The sequence below is a fragment of the Castanea sativa genome, chromosome 7 (genome assembly GCF_040712315.1).
Source record: "Castanea sativa cultivar Marrone di Chiusa Pesio chromosome 7, ASM4071231v1".
In the NCBI taxonomy this organism is placed as follows: domain Eukaryota; kingdom Viridiplantae; phylum Streptophyta; class Magnoliopsida; order Fagales; family Fagaceae; genus Castanea; species Castanea sativa.
Genome location: NC_134019.1, coordinates 41,159,121 through 41,181,425, shown reverse-complemented (window position 1 = coordinate 41,181,425; position 22,305 = coordinate 41,159,121). Strand labels below are relative to the sequence as shown.

Below are 22,305 nucleotides of genomic sequence, written 5' to 3'. Positions count from 1 at the left end.
GGAGCCATTGGTTGGACGCTCTCAGTATTAGCAATAGTAGCAGTAGAAATTGAAACAGCTAATTTGTTGCAATGATAGCAAATCTCAATTTTGTGTCCAAAACGTTTGCAAAAATTGCAAAAACGTTTGCTGGATTGTCAGTGACGATTATTGCAATAAGAAGAAGACCTATCCTTATTCTTCATTTAAAAGAAAAATATGCAAAATTGGACTGCAAAAATGAAATTTACGTGAAAAACTGGGTAAGGAGGACTTGGATTGTAAAAAGTCAACTTTGGCAAAAAGTCAACGGTCAACGCAATAGAAGGTCAACGGTCAACCACGATCCAAGTCAACTGAAGATGACGTTAGCAATCAGCAGGTGAGTTAGCTAGGGTTGATGTCAAATGTTAGCAGTGAACCAGTGGCGTGTGAATGCATGATATAAACGAACAGAAACTTCTGGCCGCGCGTGGAAGGGAGTGAGATGTCTGATTAGGCTGATTCTTTTCCAATGATGTAGATCGGGAAAAGAAGATTCCGATGGTGGCGATGGCGACAAGATCAGAACAATATTGGTGGTGCCTAAAGTGCATGGAAGGATTTGGCCAAAACTTTGATCAGTGTGTGGAGGTGCGTGCAATCTCCGATGGCTGCGAACGGATGAGTAGATCAGGACAAGACGATAACAGTGGTACTTGCAAAAATGTAATCGGAGCAAGATGCGCGGTGGTAACGGGAAGGCAGTGGTCTTTGTGGTGTGAGACGACAGCGACTGTAAGTCCGGAACTAGAGACGCTGATTGAGAGACGTCGGAGATTCAACGGTGAATGGCTGCAATGGCGGTAGAAGCAAGGAACACCAAAGAGAGACAAGACCGCAAAGAAAATTTTAGAGCAACTGATACCATGTTAGAAGTACTGAATAAGTGTATCGCCTTTCTCAAGTAATAGAATATACATTAGTGCCTTTATATAGGAGGCAGAGTGTACAGTACAAGTAGGGCCAGCCTTAGGCCTAGGCCACTTAGGCCATCGCCTAGAGGAAGGCCCCATATTTTGGGGCAAAAATTGATATATTTAAAAAAAAATTGGAAATATAGAAAAAAAATTGGTTTTATTATTTTCCTCTACTTTTAAGAAGTTCCAAAGAATTGAGTAATGTTAGAGATAATACAATTTTAAATACATGGGTCTTACAAATAGAGTAATGCTATAGTTACAAACTATTTCACAATATTTTTACAAACTGTTGTTGTGGCCAACTTCTTACTGATTCTCATTTAGGCCCATCGATAATATCATTTTTTTATTTATCTATAATCATTTATCACATCATCAGTTTGTAAAAGAATTTGTATCTCTAATATTCTCCCTTACAAATATACGCATCACTAATCGCAAGAAATAATTCAGATGGGAAAATGTTAGAAATATTATTAATTTTACTTGAAAACTTTACAAATTAATGTGAAAATTAATATGATATGTGAATGTCAATAACCTATTAAATGCATTTTTGAATTATATTTTGTGATTAATGGTACATCTTTGTAAGTCTCATGTTGTAAAATTTATAATATCTCCAACGTCATTCATTCAAATACTTGTTTATTATCTTCTTGAATTATCACTAATCTCATTAATTTCTACATCGTTTCAAAGTTTTTTTTAAGTAAAATTTGTTATAACTTTAGCATTTTTTTCAAAAAAAAAAGCATATTACAAAATAAAAGGAGTAGATTTTTGTTATAAAATAATTATGATATTACATACTAGTTAAATATGTTAGGACATATGAAAACTTGTTATGAACATATGTCATTTAGAATTAGCTAATCCTTTGACAAAATGCACTTTACTTGAAATTGGTTAAATCTAGGATGATTTAAGTCTTCAAGCAACATTGTGTTCAAGTCAAGAGTTAAAGCCATGCAAGTCTGTTCAAGAATCAAGTAAAGAATTGCTGTATTTTAAAACTTGACAAATTGGATCTATTGAGGTTTAAAAGGAGCTTTTAGCCTGAAGCTCGACAACATCTCGATAGATACCCTATCTATTAAGGTTTACGAAAATCAAATTTTCAGATTTGTTTTTCACTCATATCCAAGCTATTTGCGTAGGGTTTCTTTTCTCACAACCCTAAACATATATAAGGATTATTTTAAGGGCCGTCTAAGGTGATGTAACTTGATGCAAAGTGATTATTCACTCAAATTGTAACCGAAGACAATTTGCCCTAGTTCATCTTTCTCTTGGAGAAGCTGTTGCATTTGTACGCTTTAGAGTTTTGTGGATGAACTGAAGAACTTTGCAACCAACATTGTTCTAAAGTTGGTGAGTAAGCCGCGTACTGGGATCCGCGCATTGATTGGTTAGTCACGTACTAAGAGCCGTGCATTGAAAAGGAGAGATTGTCACTACATTGCAAATCCAATTGTGTATTGGGGTATGGGTTCGACTGTAAGTTAGTATGTGGTACTGGGATTCCTTTACTTATAATCGTTTATTTTGATAATAGTGGATTCTCGGGAGTGGTAACCTTAAATTCACTCGGTAGGGTTTTGCCTCGATGGTTTTTCCCATTCGGAAACAAATCACCTGTGTCAAATTTAATTTCCACTGCATTTAGTTATTTGGTGATTTGTTTGTACTACCACACGTATTGTATGTTAAATTGACTTAATTAATTTACTTGGCTAATTAATTGGTTAATTTACCCAAATCCAATTGCAAATCCAATTGTGTATTGGGGCATGGGTTCGACTGTAAGTTAGTATATGGTACTTGGATTCCTTTACTTATAATCGCTTGTTTTGATAATAGTAGATTCTTGGGAGTGGTAACCTTAAATTCACTCGGTAGGGTTTTGCCTCGATGGTTTTTCCCATTCGGAAACAAATCACCTGTGTCAAATTTAATTTCCACTGCATTTAGTTATTTGGTGATTTGTTTGTACTACCACACGTATTGTATGTTAAATTGACTTAATTAATTTACTTGGTTAATTAATTGGTTAATTTACCCAAAGGGTTAATACATTCTTGGCCTATCAAAAAATATTTTTTTTTATAGAAAAAGTTAAATATTATTTAAGTGATAACAAAAAGACCCCATTTAAATATATTGCCTTAGGCCTCTAAATTTGTTGGGCCACCCCTGAGTACAAGTAAGTGTGTAATACAAGTAAACAAGGTGGGCCTAAAACCCACATACCCTAATACACGTTAACATCGTCATATCCATCATGCTTTTACATAAAATTATTAGTTCTGGTTTGATTTTAGCACAAACTGCAAATTTTATTGCCTCTTGGAATATATCACTGAATGTGCAAATTTAATTGATTTGAGACTTTTGTTTTTTTGTGCAAGCTATTTACTTAGAAGAAGTATTGAGAGAAGGCTTTTCACATCCTTCTGTGAATGGAATTATGCTTTGGACCGCACTGCATCCTAATGGGTGTTATCAAATGTGCCTGACTGATAATAATTTCCAAAATCTACCTGCCGGAGAGATGGTTGACAAGCTACTTAAAGAATGGAAAACAGGGGCGGTACAAGGTCAGACAGATGAGCATGGTTCTTAAAGCTTTTATGGCTTCTTAGGAGAATATAAAGTGAGTGTCAAATACAACAATAGAAGGGTAAATTCAACATTTTCCCTCTGTGGATTTGATGAAACTAAACATTATAACATTCAATTGTAACCCATGAAACTATTTCATAGCTTCATAACTTCTTATAGTTTGTTTTGTACATCTAAATTATTGTACCAAACAAGCAGTAGCTTTCATTCTTTTTATCGGGGCTATTCTATGTCTTGCGCGATATACAAATATGCTATAAGTTAAATTTGAAATATTTATAAAAAAATATCTTTTTAGTCCATATATAATACGGAGTTCTTGTTATATGTAACTAGCCTCTAAGCATGCACTTTGCACGTGCTTAAAAGCTGTTCTATTTTTTTTAAGGTAAATGATAGTAATTTACATTTATTATAATTTAGAAATATATATATATATATATATATATATATATATATTTTATTTTTCAAACAAACAAAAAGGATAAACTTTAGAGATAAAGAAAATTAAGATGAACTTGAGGGGAAAGAAGGTTAAATTTTAAGAGTTCTCTTAGTTTTTAAATTGGGGTGTTAAACTTTTATTCGGATGAAAAAGGAATAAAAAAGGCTAAATTTTAGAGAACAAAAAGATGAATATGAAGGGAAAAAAAAATTCTAAAATTTAGGAGTTTTCTTTTTGAATTCAAAATGATATTTGTCATTTAACATTTGTGACCCTATTTCTAAGAGAAATTACCATTCATTAATGAAGTAACTACATAAAAATTTAGCTCAAAGAGGGAAATCCTCTTAAATATAGTATAAATAATATCTGAAGAATTAGTTTCAATTATATTAACGTATTTACTGTCTCGAAGAGAGACTCGGTGAAATAGAAATATCTATGAAGATAAACCTACTAAACTAATTTTTTTTTGAATCAAACCTACTAAACTATATGACATATTAATGGATCATTTATTGAACTTTCACTTTAATATAATACAAGTAAAAGTTAATGAATGTCCTAAGGGTATTTGTTAGGTTTTAAAAATTTTGGTATAAATGTTTAGGTTCTAAATGTTTTATGTGTTGGCAAACCGAGAACATAAACTTGTCTTGGAATAGATTTTAGTGTCTATGAAGTGTTTTAGACATTGATCAAAGTGCTACAAGTCAGAATTCAAGAACATACAAGTTGCAAAAAGTTAAAGTGAAAAGCTAACTTACTAGACTGATCGAGAGGAAGCTTCGATTAATCGAGATATGAATCTATAGAATTTTAATTCAACTCAATAGCCCATTAAACATTTAGGGTTTTAGTTCAGATCTACTTGGTATATAAGGAAACCCTAAAGTACGTTTTTCAAGACTTGGAGAGCTATTCTTTTGAATTCTGAGAGGTTTTGCACCTTCTATTCTTTCAAGCATCTACCAGAGATCACACTCATACCACACATACCGGTGAAATAAAGTTGCAGCCAAGCTTCAGCTATTAAGTGTACTAAAGATCAAAGGCATGAACTAGAGGTTCATGTTGGAGCAGATCCACATCAAAGAAATCTGAGGGTTTTAGAGCTAGGTTTGATAATCATAGTTAAGTTTATTATGAATTTATATCATTGATTGTAAACTTCATGGATTGTTCTATTGGAATAATTCCACTCAGGTTTTTTATTTATTTTTATTTTTTATTTTTTAATATTGCAAGGACACAATTTGAGTCCGAACCCATAGTCAGAAGGGGATGGGCCTGAAAGGTCTTTTATAATAAAATTTGTAGAGAGTGGGCTTGAAATCTAGGCTCTAGTGATGTTAGATGACAAAAATGATGGACTTCATTACAATGATACACACAAGGAACTGTTTACATGAAAGAATCTTCTTCTCGGACACAAGCCGATGATGATTTATATTATCTCTTCTTGAGATAGATTATAGCTATGGATAGTGAGGTATACAGTGTTTTTTCTCTGTTTTTCCCACCCCTCCTCCTAAAGGTCTTTTCTTCCTTTTATATCATCCCTCTTCTTCTCCTCATCCTCCATGTAAGGGTTCAATTGCTTTCTTAGATACTTGTCCCATCCACCTCTCTTGAAGTCTTTGGAGGCAGGTATCAGGCTAAACTCTGATGCTTAGGTATCACTTCTCCATTAATGTGGCCAGATAAGCAGTTGCAGAACATTCAATGCGGGGGCGGTGGTGATAGCTTTATATTAGATATTCCACCGCCATTCTTCTTATCTTCTACATTTACCATGTTTACCTTTACCTATAGGATTCTCTAGAACATTGCCTATGGATGTTAACCAGCCCTTCTCCTACCTCGGCTTTACATAGCCGATGACATAAACTTTCTCGGACCATCTTCTAGGACATACTTGTTCAGGCATTACCTCTTTACTATTTAGTATTGTTTTATGAGTTGACATTCATACATCCTCGGACCATTCAATGTCCTCGGATTAGGCCTTTACCCTAAAGAAATACTGTTGGGCACCCCACAAATATTCCTGGGCCTAATGACCCTACAAATATATATGTGTGTGTGTGTATATATATATATATATATTTTTTTTTTTCACCTTCAAACTGGTTTGTTTAATTAGTTTTCCTAAGTCATCATATCTTGTGTTATTTTGATTTTCTACTACATAATATGTTTGATGAATATTTAACCTAGATCTACGTAATTGACCTAAGTAACAATTTGATTATTAAATTAGGTTAAACAAACTGTGTTTTCAGGAGTCTAAAAACTAACAGTATTGATATAGGAAGTATTTTTAAAAGCTTTTTATGAGAAAAGAAAAAAACAATTGATTTTTTTAACAAGTTTTTACATTTCTTATAAAAGTAGTATTAAAACTTTCCAAAAAGTAGTCAATTAACAAATTCTTTAAGGACATCCGTTAATGGGACCTTATATCAATAAAGGATAAAATTAGTTTTTGGGGGAAATTACATAAAAGGCTTGAAGTTTATATCTACACAAATTAGTTCATGAGTTTTATCAATTAGTCCCAAACTTGTGAAATTGTCTAAATTTGAAAGTTCTATGCATCTCCATTATTCATTTTCATTATTGTGGATACTAATGAAGTAGAGAAAAAGGATAAATTATTGATAAACATTTTATTTCACCAAGTTGACCAATGATAGGAACCCCTCATAACAACCAAATTCGATTTTCAAATAACCACTTTCTCTCTCTAAACGGACCTTTCTCTATTAAATGGCTACAAATTGATTTATGAACAAGCCTTAGGTGAAACATAGAATTTAATCTATGATTTCTTGCTTTTTCTCTACTCTGTTACTACGTTCACCATTTAAGGCCTAAAATGACCCAAAAAAAGAAAAAAAACTTTACGGATGAAAATAACAACTCATCCAAACATAAAAAGGGCGCAAATTGAATTTTTTCTAAATTGTTTTGGATCTAAACTTCATATATATATATATATATATATATATATATATATATATATATATATATATATATATATGATGTCGAAAATCGTCAGGCTGCACAGCCCTTACATGTTGAAACAATACCTGCACAACACCGAAAAAGAAGAATCCATGAAGGGTATCGGTGTGGTACTGGCCAAAAACCCTCCGATGGTCAAGTTAGAGAAATTTCTTGTTCACAACTCTAGAGTGCCAGAGCTAGAGATAATTATGCATACCTCGTTTTCTGAAGGTTTTGACATTTTTATAGTAGTGGGGAATCGACCTTGGTGCCTTGGCGGAGAGAAATATTTCCTTATAGAGAAGATCTTCAAAGTGTGTAATTTAAGAGACCCTTTCCATATAGAGGTTCTATTGACTAGGGTTAATCGTGGGGCACAAGTTATTGCCGTTTGAAGTTTCTTGGGGATCAAATAAGCCATGTTATTACCACGTGGCTTTTTGCCACTGTCAACCACAGTATCTGTCTGGACCGTTACCCGTCCACCTTGAATGCGTTGTTGCCACCTCATCTTTTTATCCGTCAGCCTAGTGAAGCTTCCCATGGTAGGTCTAAGTAAATTCTAGCTGTCTACTTTAATTTCACCCTCTTCAATTTTAAATTGAAACTCGATTTTTAGAAAATTAAGTTTCAAAACAGGAATATTTCCTTAAATAGTTTTAGATATGTGGCATTTTGCTAAAAAGTTTTGGCGAAAGGGGCAAATGCCCATTTTCAACCTTAACTTAACCTTTTAAACTCCAAAGATTGTATACCGATGTAAGATTCAAGTAACTTTAGCTTCCACCGCAAAGCTGGCCCGTAGGGTAGAATATACCAAGGTTCTCTTCTATAATTTTATATAGGCATTGATTCTCTCACGCTCATTAGTGTACATCCTCCATATATATATATCATTCATGTATGAAATTATTGACTATTTATTATGAGTGTGCAATAAGTATGAAACAATATCTTCCAATTTTATATATTATTCCCTCTCACTCACAAATTAAGTGAAATATTTAAATCGATAAAATTATTTTAAAAATTGGGAAAATATATTAATGTTCTTAAAATGTCATTAAAAAAAAAATCATTTTCTTTATATATTATTCCTTCACTCTATTTTATGCGTGAGGGGAACCACTAGTGTGTGCCAATACATGAAAAAGCTTGGTAGTGTGTGATATCACTGTAAAAAATTTCTAATGGAACCACAGGCGCATGGAACCTCTAATTGTGCCCATTTTTACACCGTTGAGTGGATAAGTGGTTTAGCTTTCCAAATGATTTTTTTTAACCTTTAATTTATGTACTCTCTCTCTCTCTCTCTCTCTCTGCCAAGTTGTCTTGGTTGCCAAGGTGTTTGGTGGCTGATCTTAGTGATGGGTAGCCAAGCCTGGGCATTGGATGGCTGATTTTGGTATTGGGCAACCGAGATTGGTCAAGGGTGATTGATCTTAGCCATTGAATTCGTGCTTGTCTAACTTAACAGTTACTCTTGATTCTCTAAAGAAGTACACACAGTTTAATTGCTTAATTTTTCACCTATACTATGTACCCTTTAAAGGAAAGTTAAAATCAATGCGGCAACATGTCTAAAATGAACAAAGTCTGACTACAAATTTGAGAAGGCTACAACCAACAATAAAAAAATGACATGTGCTTAGACCATAGTCAATTAAATGTGGTTTCATAAGTTCTGTGCAATGCAAAAGTATATATAATTACAAACAATAATTCTAAATTCAATTTCATTTATTACACAATTCAAAATAAACTCCTTACATTTATTCCACACTCATTCAACATATATATATAACATTCTTACTTTAAATGAAAGTTCAATTAAAACAAGTTCGACTTCTAACAACAAAAGCAATGCAGGTAAATAAGCAGCAAAGTGTGCTTTAAACTATGAGGAATTGGAGTTGTCATCCTGTAGAATTAGTATCATTCATTGGAGGATATAAACAAAGATGCAGCTTCATTCATTGTTGGAGTATGATGTGATGATCTGGGGATATCAAATTGGAGAAGAGGCAATGGAGCTTCAAAATTGAGCACTTGAATTGCTTCTTTTATTGAAGGCCTATGATCATATTCGGAGTGAGCATACCAAAGCCCTACAATCAACAAACAGTTCATTTGTTGCTCATCAAAATGTCCACCCAACCTTTGGTCAGCTGCGTCAAGAAGTACCCCTCTTCCATGGAGCTCCCAAACCCACTCCAACATGACTACTTGATCTTCTGGGGCCTCATGGTTGACTGGTTTTCTTCCATAGGCTAATTCCAATGCAACAATTCCAAAACTATAGATACCTGATTCCTTACCAGACCTTCGGGTTGTGACACATCCTGGGTCCATATAGCCTTTGGCACCTACCAAATCAGTAGTTCGTGATGCACTAGCATGGTCCACGAGCCTAGCTAATCCAAAATCCCCAAGTCTAGCATTGAAATTTGAATCAAGCATAATATTGCTCGGTTTTATATCTCTATGCAACCCGCAGCGATCCCATCCTTCATGCAAGTAAAGCAAGGCTGAGGCCAAGTGTTGTACAATTCTGTACCTCACTTCCCACACCAATAAGGTATCTTCATTAAAAAGATGTGAATCTAAGCTTCCATTGGGCATGAAATCATAAACAAGTAATAGTTGTCCTCTACTTCTTTCATGACACCATCCAATGAGTTGTACCAAATTCTTGTGTCTCAATTGGCTGATGAACAAGTAATAGTTGTCCTCAAATTCTTGTGTCTCAATTGTTTGGAGCGGTATGGTAGTCGTCTACAGTGAGAAAGCAAAACTGTTAGGAAGAATTAATCAATGTTAGGACATAAAAAGAAGATGGTTATTCCTAATTGTTATATCGTTCCTCGGGAACCCTACCTGGCACCCCATCTTGGGTAGGGCAGTGTAAGCCGTCATGCCAATTTCCTGAGATGATGAGGTAATCCTCGTCCATGCCTTTGCTTGAGTCAAGCAAGCAGGAGATCAATCTAATGGCTGGGACCCTACATTTCATGTAATATTTGGTCCTGTCCCCTTTTTGGCAGTTGTGCACCCAGTTTACATCATGCCAAGTCAAGTTGGTTCCCATTTTACGGTTTAGGGCATCTACACATCCTAAAATCCTAAGGACATTGGGGGAACATTGGGCTGAGGTAAGCCTATAATTTATGAGAAAATCTTGGGTTACCCTACCCAGGGGAATTTCCATTCCGCCTTCGATAAAGGCAATCATGGGAATTAAAACTGACTCGGGTGGCCGTGATACAAGTAGACACTTTTCTTCCTCACAATATTGGATGTCTACATCGTCAGGAATCTTATATTGGGTCTTAAAAGCAGCCTTAGCCTTATCGGTTTTTACTAGTTTAGCGTATCTACCCATTAACCCTTACGACAGGAAAAGAAAAGTAAACAAGCAAAAAAGAAACAAAAGGAAAGCAGACACACCTCTGAAGAATACTTAAAATTGTTCTTCGGGAGGCTTTTTTTCCTTTAATCCTTCAACACGCCAAAATGAACTTCAGCCAACCTGAAGGTTTGCTTTTATAGGGGTAAAAAAACAACAATAATAATGAAAGGGCGGTAATTTTCCCGCTCATAATTGAGATCGTCATCTGGGCCGTACGATACTCATCCAGCCGTAGAACGTGCATAGGTAAGGAACCGCCTGACACCATAAATGCTCCATCGTGGACTACGAGGCGTTAGAAGCGTGTCATGGGCAGCGAAAAGACGTCCGTACGTGTGAAAGCAGAATGCATGTAAGAAGTGTGTCCGAGAAGTTAAAACTTGGGTATTAATTCATGGTTAATAACCCAAGTGTTAAGGGGTTGTTGTGAGGACCCGAAGAGCCGAGGACCCGAGGACCCAAAGAGCTGAAGACCCGGAGACATACTGAAAGGTATAATGAGCAGAGGAGAATAAAAATAACCCGCCCGAAGATGAAGTGGGATGGCTGGGCAAAGGACGAAAGAGGAATTGATTATATATGGAGCATATTGCAAATATCCGGGTGGGGTTGGATAACTAGGGGCATTGCATTGAATGTTCTGTACCAACCATTCTGGCCGCATTGAATAGGGGGTACCAGTTTTGTCCACTGCATTAATGTAGAAATGATTTGAACAATATAGAGCACAGAGATAAGGTCTTTCTCCATTACCGACTACAAAGGAATGGACAAGTGTCAAATAGAAGGGGTTGAGTAGATGGAAAGGTGTAGGGCTGAGATAATAAGGGCAAAGGGTATAAATAAGAAAGAGGGATAGAAGAAAGGGGGACTTTTGTTGTGTTGACCCTCTCTACAAATTCATTGTATTTGGATCTCTAGTCATACAAGGTATTGTGGTCGTTAGTTTGTTATATGATTTTAGGTCCTTACAATATTAATTGCATCTCCATAAGTAAATGAGATGTCATTTTATTAGCAGAAATTGAAAATTTCTTTTCTTTTCCTTTGCTTTCTCGGCAACCAAATGGGGTCTACGTCTTGACTTTATAGTTAAAGTGCTCATGAACATCATCTAAAAAACATACTATTGACCTAATTTTAAAATGAAAATTAAAAAAACAAAAACTAATTGTCAATTTTTTACATTATCAATTTTTTAAGAAGTTAAAGTTATTACCAATTATATTATAAAATCTTGTAAACTAACATGGTAATGAATATAATTAGTGTCATGTCAACAAGGTAAGAAATCAATTTCCTAATTATTTTTCTATTTTGTTTTTAAAAATTGATACATTTATTTAATAGAAGTAGTGTGTAACTCTGTGCATATATATATGATTTAAAATCTAATTAGATCTAGACTCTTAGGTTTTTATACGAAATAATTCACTTGCTACAAAAATTAAAATATTAGATGGGATACATGGCGTAAAGTTGAACTCTAATTAAAATTCAATTTAGAATCTAATTAAATTTAGACTCTTTGATTTTTGCACCTAATAATTCACTTGACACACAAATTTAAAAATTAGATGAGACACGTGGCGCAAACTTATATTCTAATTTAGAATTTAATTAAATTTTCTCTCAGTTTTGACTATATATATGTGTGTGTGTGTGTGTGTGTGTGTGTGGCAACCTACCATCAGTCTATTTAAAATTACATGTTGTTCATGAAATCACAGTCCCATATATAGCCCTTTTTTAGGAGCCACTATCTCATCAAAAAAACTATCTCATAAAAAAAAAGTTAGTATATTGCAATGTATTTGGAATGGTGAGTCCATCGGTATTAGGAATCACTTAAAAAAAAAAAAACCCTTAAATTGGACATATGGCACAAAATTAAACAACAATTGGAATCTAATTTAGAATTTAATTGGATTTTCTCTCAGTTTTGGCTGTAATTATATATATATAGACTGGTTATTAGCCTGTGTGTTGCACAATGTTTTTTGGTATGATATTTTTTGGTAAATATTATGATTGGAGAACATTTTTTTTTGGGAAAATAACTTCTTTTATTTTTATTTTTTATGTAGTGATTCAAAAAAATATAATGAAGGGTTTTATGATAAATTTTGTTAATTTTATGAAATACATTTATATAAAATAAAACTCATAAAATGCATAAGATATATGTAAAAGTATAATTCATGACTACGCATGAAAGTTATTGTATTTTTTTAATTTCTATTAGCTAGATCACATTTCTTAAATAAACTAAACAATCATTTCATCACCCCGTTATACACGTAATGATTGGAAAGTTGTTAGTTAGTACATGATTGCTTGATAAACAATATCGAGTAAAAATTATTTTAATTCTATTTAAGAAATATTTTGTGAAATTTTCATTTTCATGTCCATTTTTTTTAATCTAATAGATTTAATTTTTCACATTAGTTTAATTGAATAGTATTGTGTTTATACTTTTTTTCTTAACTACAATTGATAATTCACAAAATGAGTAAACAACTTATTGAGTATTGCAAAAGATACAAATATGAACATCAACATGAGCATGAACATGAAGGGAGATTTCTATTCATTTTCTTGAAGAAAAAATTTACTTATAGAAAATTCCAAACTTTTTTAGGTAAAGAAGAATCAAAGTTATAGATAGCAAAATCAATAAACCAAAAAATTTCGGAGCCTAAGAGGAGCCATTACTCATTTGAAAAATTCCAAAATACTCAAGGGCTAAAAAAAAAAACCATCCACTCCACACTTTCGTCGCAACTGCTTTAGCTCAAGGAAAATAATATATATCTCTATATCTTTTTTTTTTTTTTTTTTAAATTACAATATATTGTTAACCCTGCAACTTGAACCCTTTTTCCTTGACTCCCGCAATTTGAACATTTTCTCCCTTAAACCCCAGACACATTGTGTATGGGAAGGTACCAATTCAGCTACATGACTCTCTACATACATACATACATATATACATACATACATATATATATATATATATATATATATATATATATTATCATCTCATTTAATAAATATAAAACTTCTTTTAAAAAAATTAATATGTCTATCATAATTAAGGGAAATCCTCATTGGTACTTCAGTTGAGCATATGTGAAAAAGGCATATACATACCACAAATGGTAAAGGAAAAAGAAAAAGTTGCTAATCCCTTTTAATATAATTAACTGCTTTGCCTCAATCAGTCGCTTAAACAACATACCGCTTATTCATACCACAACCACAAATACCAATGCAGCATTATCCATCTGTAATTGCTAATTTGAAAGTATAGATTTCTTTAATAGCTCTACCTTTGTTTCTTTTGGCTAATATGTCTTTACTAAATCAAAATCAAATCACAAAAATCATATAAAAATCACCAAATTAGAGTTTAAAATTATAATTAAATTTTAAAAATAATTCTAGGTACATTTGCACAAAAATTCCATGTAACTAAGTCACACTTAGGAATATTGGACCCTTTTTCTTTGTACAAATAAGGGGGTCTCAATGGGATGAGAGGGCTAACAATTTTCTCTCCAAAACATTTATTGTAGAAACACAAAAGTTTTCCATTGTAGACTTTTCATAATTAAAGAACATGACATGCTAACTAATCAAACTAGAGTTTTTAGTACCTACAACAATTTTACAACATCAAGAACAAACCCCAGTGTATACAATATCAAATTCCATAGTCTCTTGTTACATTAAATGAGTGTTTAATTTTTCTCGCAAAGTATTGAATAGTAAAGTTTCTAGGTCATAGTCTCAATTACAACTCTCAATCATGTTGGATTTGGATGACACCTTTCAACAACGTATAATTATGAGATGTAGAAAAAATTTGGAGTGTACACAACGTTTAGTGTGGATGAGAAGAAATTTCATCCTATTCCAATTGGTTAGGCTAGTAAGGGACCTATTTCAATTTAATGATCCTGAAATTTTGTATACAAGTAATAATTAAAGAAACTTCCACCTAAAATAAGTTGGACTTTTGGCAAGAGAGAAAATTGATGTCTAGACAAATCAAGCTAAGGCTGACCAAAATGGATCATATTCTTAATTTCCTATCTCTATTTGTTCCATGTACAAGACTTATAGTCAATACCTGGCGTATAAAAGTTGAACCTCTTATCTAAAGTCCATTCTCTTAAAGTTTGAGAAAAAGTTCATTTAAACCAACACAATATATAAATTACAAAGGAATCAAAGAAAAATTGTCAAAAATAATGAAAATTTAATCTATGCTTAAATTCTTATAAGGATGAACACAATAGCAATATCCTTTTTAAAAAAAAAAAAAAAAGATAAAAAAATCTATATTTATTTTGTACATATGATAAAGTCCTATCCTAAAATTTTTTGAGACTCATGTTGATTAGTGATTAGAAGTTATAAATAAATAATCAACAATATATATATATATAAGCAGAGATCTCATGCGGGAGTGCATGAGGTCTTACCAAGTGACGCTCTAATTTTGCATTTAACATTTTTTTACCTCTTTCATTAAGTTTTTTTTTACTGTTATCCAAAAGTTTACATTAACTTATTTTACTATTATCTCATTAGTCTCTCATTAATTGCCTAAGCTTACATCACACATTTCTCTCTTTTTCATGTTTTTTAGCATACCCACCATTTTAATATTTTTAAAAAAGCAAAAAAATAATAATTAAAGACTAACAGTAATAACTAACCAGATAAGGCCTTGGAGAGAGATAGAGAGACATAAAAATATTGTGGATTGTTAAATAAAATACATTGTTTTACTATAAAAGACCTGAGACAGACAAACCAATTGAAAGAGAGAGAAAAAGAAATTTGAGGGGACGTCGCCTCCATTATATTGGCCTCCCACTACCATCAAGACGCCAAAACCCCTACAGGTATTTTTTTTCCTTTTTAAATTAGGGGATTAAGTATGATTTAGGTTTGGGTAATTTGGTTGGATAGTTTTTGTTTTAGGTATATAAGTAGAGAGAATATTTGGTACGCAATGCAAAGCTATATTCTACCATGGTTTTAAATCATCTATAAGACATGTGCATATACACTTGCTTACACCATGTTTTAATGTCACACTATCAATGAGTGAAAGACAGTGAGAGAGGTTGATATACTTTTATTTCATTGTATTAAATATGTGAACACAACACAAATTATTTGATTATCACGGTTCTGTTATTCTTTTGCATTTATTTTTTATTTCATGATTTAAAAAAAAATTAATCTTTCCTTTTTTTTAGGGTGAAAAATTAATCTTACCTTGAGAAGGCTATAAATATGTAGTGAAACAATAATTATAAATTGCACACACATAACCATTATAATTATTCAGTTCAAGAAATGAGTAAATTTTTTTTTTTGAGGAATATTGTAGAATAAAAGTTACAAAATGTCTCTCTCAGAGATCTCATGCGAGAGGGCATAAGGTCCTGCCAAGTGGCATTCTAATGTGTCTTAAACCATCTATAAGACACATGCACATATACTTGCCCACACTATGACTTAATGTCGTATTATCGATGAGTGGAAGATAGTCAGAGAGTTGGATATACTTTTATTTCATAGTATGAAATATGTGAACACATCACAAATTAGTTTATTTCATGGTCCCGTTACTCTTTTGCATTTATTTTTGATTTCATGATTTAAAAAAAAAAAAAAATCTTACCTTAAGAAGGCTACAAATTTGCAGTGAAGCTACTAAACCAATTTTTAATATCTCAAAATGTATATGTTTCTTTACTCTAATTTAGCTTACTTTTTCTTTATAATTTATGTACAACATTATTCAAAACTGTTTTGCATAAAATATCACAAAATTATCTGTGTATTGCATGGGTAACTTACTAGTAAGATTAATGTTTGATTGTGAGGTTGTGAACAACCATGATTAAAACTTTGGTATTGAGGTTGTAAATACCCATTATTGAAACTTTTGAGTGCTTGATATTGAAAATTTGAGATATTGCATGCAGTTTTACTATAAATCAACGTAACTTAAATAAGTAATTAAGTTTCCGTTTGGTAAAGATTATTTTTGTCAACTTATATTACGATTCAGCTTATTTTTGCTATTATTCATAGGTCCCATTGCACTTTTTGGTACTATTCATAGGTCTCATTGTACTATTTCAGCTAACTTTTACTTTTATCTACCATATTTTTAGCAAAAAAGTTTGCTATTATTAATAGTTTTCATTGCATTTTTTGGTACTATTCATGGGTCTCATTGTACTATTTCAGCTAACTTTTACCTTTATCTACCGTACTTTTAGCAAAAATATTTTCAGTTTTAGCAAAATAAGCAAATTCCAAATGAAACCTAAGTGTTAGTTTGGATACAAATGCGTTTGCATTTTTTGTGTGGGTCTTGTGCATTATTTACGAGATCCACAAGTACGAATTTTAGCAAATTTTTCTTTAAAATTGGGTCTCACGGTACTGTTCACGCATTTAAAAATTATTTTACTACAGCGTTTTCAGTTTTCAGCTATAAGCGGTATCCAAACAAACCATAAGTGTAGTGTATAAGAACAAAGTCAGTCAACGTTCCTAAGCCCACTATTTTATTTTATTTTATTTTTTGTAGTGTGGGTATAAAATGCCTAGTGCTTTTAAAAAAAAAAAAAAAAAAAAAAATTGAAATAGGACCAAAAGGCATAGAACTACCCATTTCCTCGACCTTGTTGCTTGTCTAAATTGACAAGTGGTTTTTATTTTTTATTTTTTTTATGACCAAATTAACAAGTGGTTGTACGAAGTTTTTATTATTATTTTTGGTAAAGTGGTTGTAGGAAGTTTCTACGAAAAACAAAATTGCTATTCATTTCTACCAAAAAAAAAAAAAAATTGCTATTCATTAATTAATTATGGGATAACTAGCAAGCTGAAATGGACCGGACTTATCACTAAGTCAAGGAAGAAGAAGCGGAGAAAGATCCCATACCTTATTTTCGCTAGGATAGAGAAATGTCAAATTGAAATAGGACTTTTCCACTTGCTACTCCACATGCAAGTTAAGTGGTCACAGAATTATAAGATAAACTAACTTATTGTGAACACCCTAATAAAAATGCTAACTACTCTGACATGAGAATTACAAAATTTTGGGTTCAGCAAAAGTAAGAGTAATATTACATTCATAAGATTTTCACAATAATTTCACAACAAATTTAATGTAGTAAGTTGTTACAAATTCTAATTTCGGCCAATACTAATATTATTATTTTTTTTACCCACCAATAACATCTTTTTGTATAACATTTATTGTAAAAAAGTTATGGATGTAGCAATACTCCAAAATTAATCCCCTCCCCCTCTCAAACATAATCCTTAATCTTTTTTTTTAAAAAACTTAAATAACAACAATAAATAGTATCCCAAACAACAACAAACATAAACCAAACAAAAACATTACAAGACCAAGTGAAAAAATTATTCAACAAAATGCTTATTATAAAACAAAAAGATAAAAATCGCTAATCATTCAAATTTAAAGCTCATTCAACCTATTCAATAAAAATAATCTCTAATTTTATTTTTTCTTAAAAGGACATTCTCAGAGATCAGAGGGGAAAGTCTTGGCATGTCAGACTGCAACAAAGTGAGGAGCGCTTGTGTTTTGAGAATGGCTGGCATCACTTTGCAAGTGATCATTCTATAGAAGGTCTTTGTTTGAGGTTCAGATATTCAATAAAACTGGATGCAGGAAGGACGATGCTGAAGGCTGTTGCCATTGTTAAGACCCATCCATTTCTAACTTTGGAAGGAGATTCTGAGGCAGAGCAGAGCTGAAACAGGCACACTTGTGCTGGCAAGCAAAATCATTTGAAAGCAGTCCTCAAAAAAAAAAAAAAAGAAGAAGCCTATGGTTGTGTTATTAATCCATATCATTCCCAACTAATAAGTATTAATACATTTATAAATTTTTTTTGCTTACAGGTTCATCTGAAGTTAGTCGACATAATTAAATCAAGAAGAATTGCTGAAACAAAGTCTCAAAGAATGTGAGAACCCTGGAGTTGCCATATATGTTGCACCAAATACTGCACTTTGTGGTGTCCATCACTGAATACATGCGATGCATGTGTAAGTGTTTTATTTATTTATTTTTAAAATCTTATTTATATTCTTATATATTGCATTTTTATTTTGCATGCAGTTGCGCCTCTAGCAAAGTTGCTTATTGGGATGTACCAAGATCCTTATGCTTTAGCTTTGATTACTAAATTTATTCACTTGTATACTCTCTTTTAGTCACGGTTGGTCCAATAAATTTTTATTTATTTATTGTTGCTGCTGTCTCATCCGTGATTTGCCCCACTAATGGTTTTATATGCCATTGTAGGCAACTGAGGAGAGGTACAAATATAAGGGGCATACATTATCGTGGAACCTCCTAATTTTGATAATCCAAAATTTCATACTTTTGAGGCAGTACTCAATGTTAAAGCTATGGGATATTACTCATTTGTAATATTACTGACACGTACAGACATATATATATATATATATATATATATATATATATATATATATATATATATTTAACATTCTTACTTTAAATGAAAGTTCAATTAAAACAGGTTCAACTTCTAACAACAAAAGCAATGCAGGTAAATAAGCAGCAAAGTGTGCTTTAAACTATGAGGAATCGGAGTTGTCATCCGGTAGAATCAGTATCATTCATTGGAGGTTGAATACAAAGATGTAGCTTCATTCATTGTTGGAGTATGATGTGATGATCTGGGGATATCAAATTGGAGAAGAGGCAATGGAGCTTCAAAATTGAGCACTTGAATTGCTTCTTTTATTGAAGGCCTATGATCATATTCGGAGTGAGCACACCAAAGCCCTACAATCAACAAACAGTTCATTTGTTGCTCATCAAACTGTCCACCAAACCTTTGGTCAGCTGCGTCAAGAAGTACTCCTCTTCCATGGAGTTCCCGAACCCACTCCAACATGACTACTTGATCTTCTGGGGCCTCGTGGTTGACTGGTTTTCTTCCACAAGCTAATTCCAATGCAACAATTCCAAAACTATAGATATCTGATTCCTTACTAGCCCTTCGGGTTGTGACACATCCTGGGTCTATATAGCCTTTGGTACCTGCCAAATCAGTAGTTCGTAATGCACTAGCATGGTCCACGAGCCTAGCTAATCCAAAATCTCCAAGTTTGGCATTGAAATTTGAATCAAGCATAATATTGCTCGGTTTTATATCTCTATGCAACACGCAATGATCCCATCCTTCATGCAAGTAATGCAAGGCGGAGGCCAACTGTTGTACAATCTTGTACCTCACTTCCCACACCAATAAGGTATCTTCTTTATAAAGATGTGAATCTAAGCTTCCATTGGGCATGAAATCATAAACAAGTAATAGTTGTTCTCTACTTCTTTCATGGCACCATCCAATGAGTTGTACCAAATTCTTGTGTCTCAATTGGCTGATGATTTTTACTTCTGCTGCATACTCCCTTATCCCTTGTGTGGACCCTTTTGATACCCTTTTAACAGCAACAACGGAGTTAAAGTCCCTTAAAAATCCCCTGTAAACTCCACCAAATCCTCCTTGGCCTAGCTTTTCTTTGTCGTTGAAATCATTTGTTGCACGAGCCAATTCATCGTATGTAAACCTTCTAGGTCCTATTTCCCTTTTAAACTCTTCATCAAGGGCACGATCATCTTCGTTAGCCCTCCGATTCCTCTTCCACAAGGCAAACAGAACCATGGTCAACCCACCAACCAAAATAAATCCCCCCGCAATGAACCCCACAACTAACAGGGATGTGTTCCTTTTCTTAGAGTGGAGGTTTAGACTGGGTCCTTCATTGTTATTATCAATTTTCAAACTTGAATTAAAATCCCAAGATTTAATAGTATGTAGAGCAGAAGCACCTCCTGTTGCGGCTGAGAATCCAAAAGTAACCCATTCGGGTAGGACCTCTCTCAAATCAACAATAATAGAAAGTGACTGATTTACAGTAACATTGTAGCCAGTAAAGACAACACTCAAATTTTTTGAGCTTGAATTGTAACTAATCCAAGCTTCATTTGTTTTCCCTTCCGTTATAGAATTACTACCCAATAACCATGGCATAAAAGCAACAGAATCCGTGGAGTTGATATCAATACCTATATGCTCCACACAGGGCCGGCCCAACAAAATTTGGGGCCTAAGGCGAAAGTTTTATATGAGGCTTTTTTATATGTAAACATTAATTAAATAAATATATATATAATACAAATTAAATTAAGACTAATTTGATGTAAATACAGAAATTGATGAATAATAATAATTAAACTAAGGTTAATTTCATACAAAGGATTGAATATCATAGTTAAACCATAAATTTAAACAAAGAGAACTAGAAAAAATATTATTTTTTAAAAAAAGAAACTTACTATAACTTGGATATATAACTATGCATAGTTAAGTACAGTTGTAACCTAAATTTTAATTTATATATTCTTTTTAAGAGAAAGAGATAGATAAATATTATTTGGTGCGTGGTTTTGTAAGATATTAGTTTACAAAAATTTAGATCACAAACTATTAGAGGAGATTAGTCATCATTGATGTTCTATCACATTTGCAGCATTTTTTTTGAAACATTTTAGGGTTTCAATTGGTTTTAATTTCTCTTGGTCTCCTATTTTGGAAGCCTTGTTAGAAATGAACAATTGGTTTTAAAAATGTTCACAATATAATGTGATAGTGACTGTAATTGATAAAATTCAACAACTTAATTTATTTGTGTTTGAATTAATTTTTTATGTGATTGGTGACATGTTAGTTAAATTTAAACTTAAACCTATAGTAAAATTTGTAGTATCTTTAACATCACTTTTAAAAAAAGTACTAATTATTTAAAAAATGTTATATTTTTATAAAATTTTGGGCATTTACAAATGGAAATGGGGCCTTTTTTAGTAGGGAATTTTTTTTTTGGTTGTGGGGCCTTAGGCCTAGGCCTAAGTTGCCTAGGCCTTGAGCCGGCACTGGCTCCACAAACCAAGTCGGATCCCAGGTATTGGTGCTGATATCAAATTCCACTGCAACGAAAGGATGTTCCTCTGGCTTTGACCCTAGGATAAAGAGACCCAGATTGCCAGCTAAAGCAGCGGCATTGAGTTTGGAACCGTTAGGTGCAAGGAAGAAGGCCAGCCCGTCTGCATAGTTAGTATTATTCTGCTTATCAATAACAAAGGAAAAATGGGTAGAGAAATCTGTGAGCTTTCTGGAGTCCTTGTCCCACAGGTGCATGGGTCTGGAATACGTGGCTCGACCATTAAGCCATAGTTTCATATTGGTGCCCGTAAGTTGAATGACATGGTCTTTATCAGCGTAAGCGTTCTCATATACTATGTTAGGGTCTGGAGAATAAAAATGAGTGAAGTTGAATGATACAGCACTTGTAAATGGGGTTAGTATAGAGAAGAAATTGGTGATCATAAATAGAGAAAAGAGGATTAAAAGCTGTGGAAATCGGAAATGTTTGATCGTGAGGTTGAAAACAGCCATGATTGAAACTTTAAAAGAAAACAACCATTAATGGAACTTTGAGGTGTGGTTGGGATAGAAATATATAGCAGTTGTACTATAAATCAAAGCAAAAAAAAAGTCAGTCAACGTTCTCAGCGAAAAAGATTATGTTAATTCTATTTAAGAAATTTTTTGTGAAATTTTCATTTTCATGTCCATTTCTTTAATCTAATAGAGTAAATTTTTCACATTAGTTTAATTGAATAGTATTGTGTTTGTACTTTATTTCTTAACCACAATCAATAATTCACAAAATGAGTAAACAACTTATTGAGTACTGCA

General features: G+C 32.9%; 1 protein-coding gene across 1 annotated transcript; it reads right to left on the bottom strand.

The window, feature by feature from the left end:
• Nucleotides 1–19,152: 19,152 nt before the first annotated feature.
• On the bottom strand, nt 19,153–22,020 carry LOC142642087 (L-type lectin-domain containing receptor kinase IX.1-like). The gene is made up of 2 exons (XM_075816442.1): nt 21,490–22,020; nt 19,153–20,619 (listed from the first exon to the last, which is right to left on the bottom strand). The coding sequence occupies exons 1-2, from the start codon at nt 22,000–22,002 to the stop codon at nt 19,153–19,155; spliced, it is 1,980 nt and encodes a 659-aa protein (XP_075672557.1). The 5' UTR covers nt 22,003–22,020.
• Nucleotides 22,021–22,305: the final 285 nt, after the last annotated feature.

Coding starts and splice junctions, on each gene's coding strand:
- LOC142642087 (XM_075816442.1), bottom strand. CDS start 22,002: ATGGCTGTTTTCAACCTCACGATCAAACATTTCCGATTTCCACAGCTT. Junction 20,620..21,489: donor CCTGGGATCCGACTTGGTTT/GTGGAGCCAGTG, acceptor CCCTGTGTGGAG/CATATAGGTATTGATATCAA.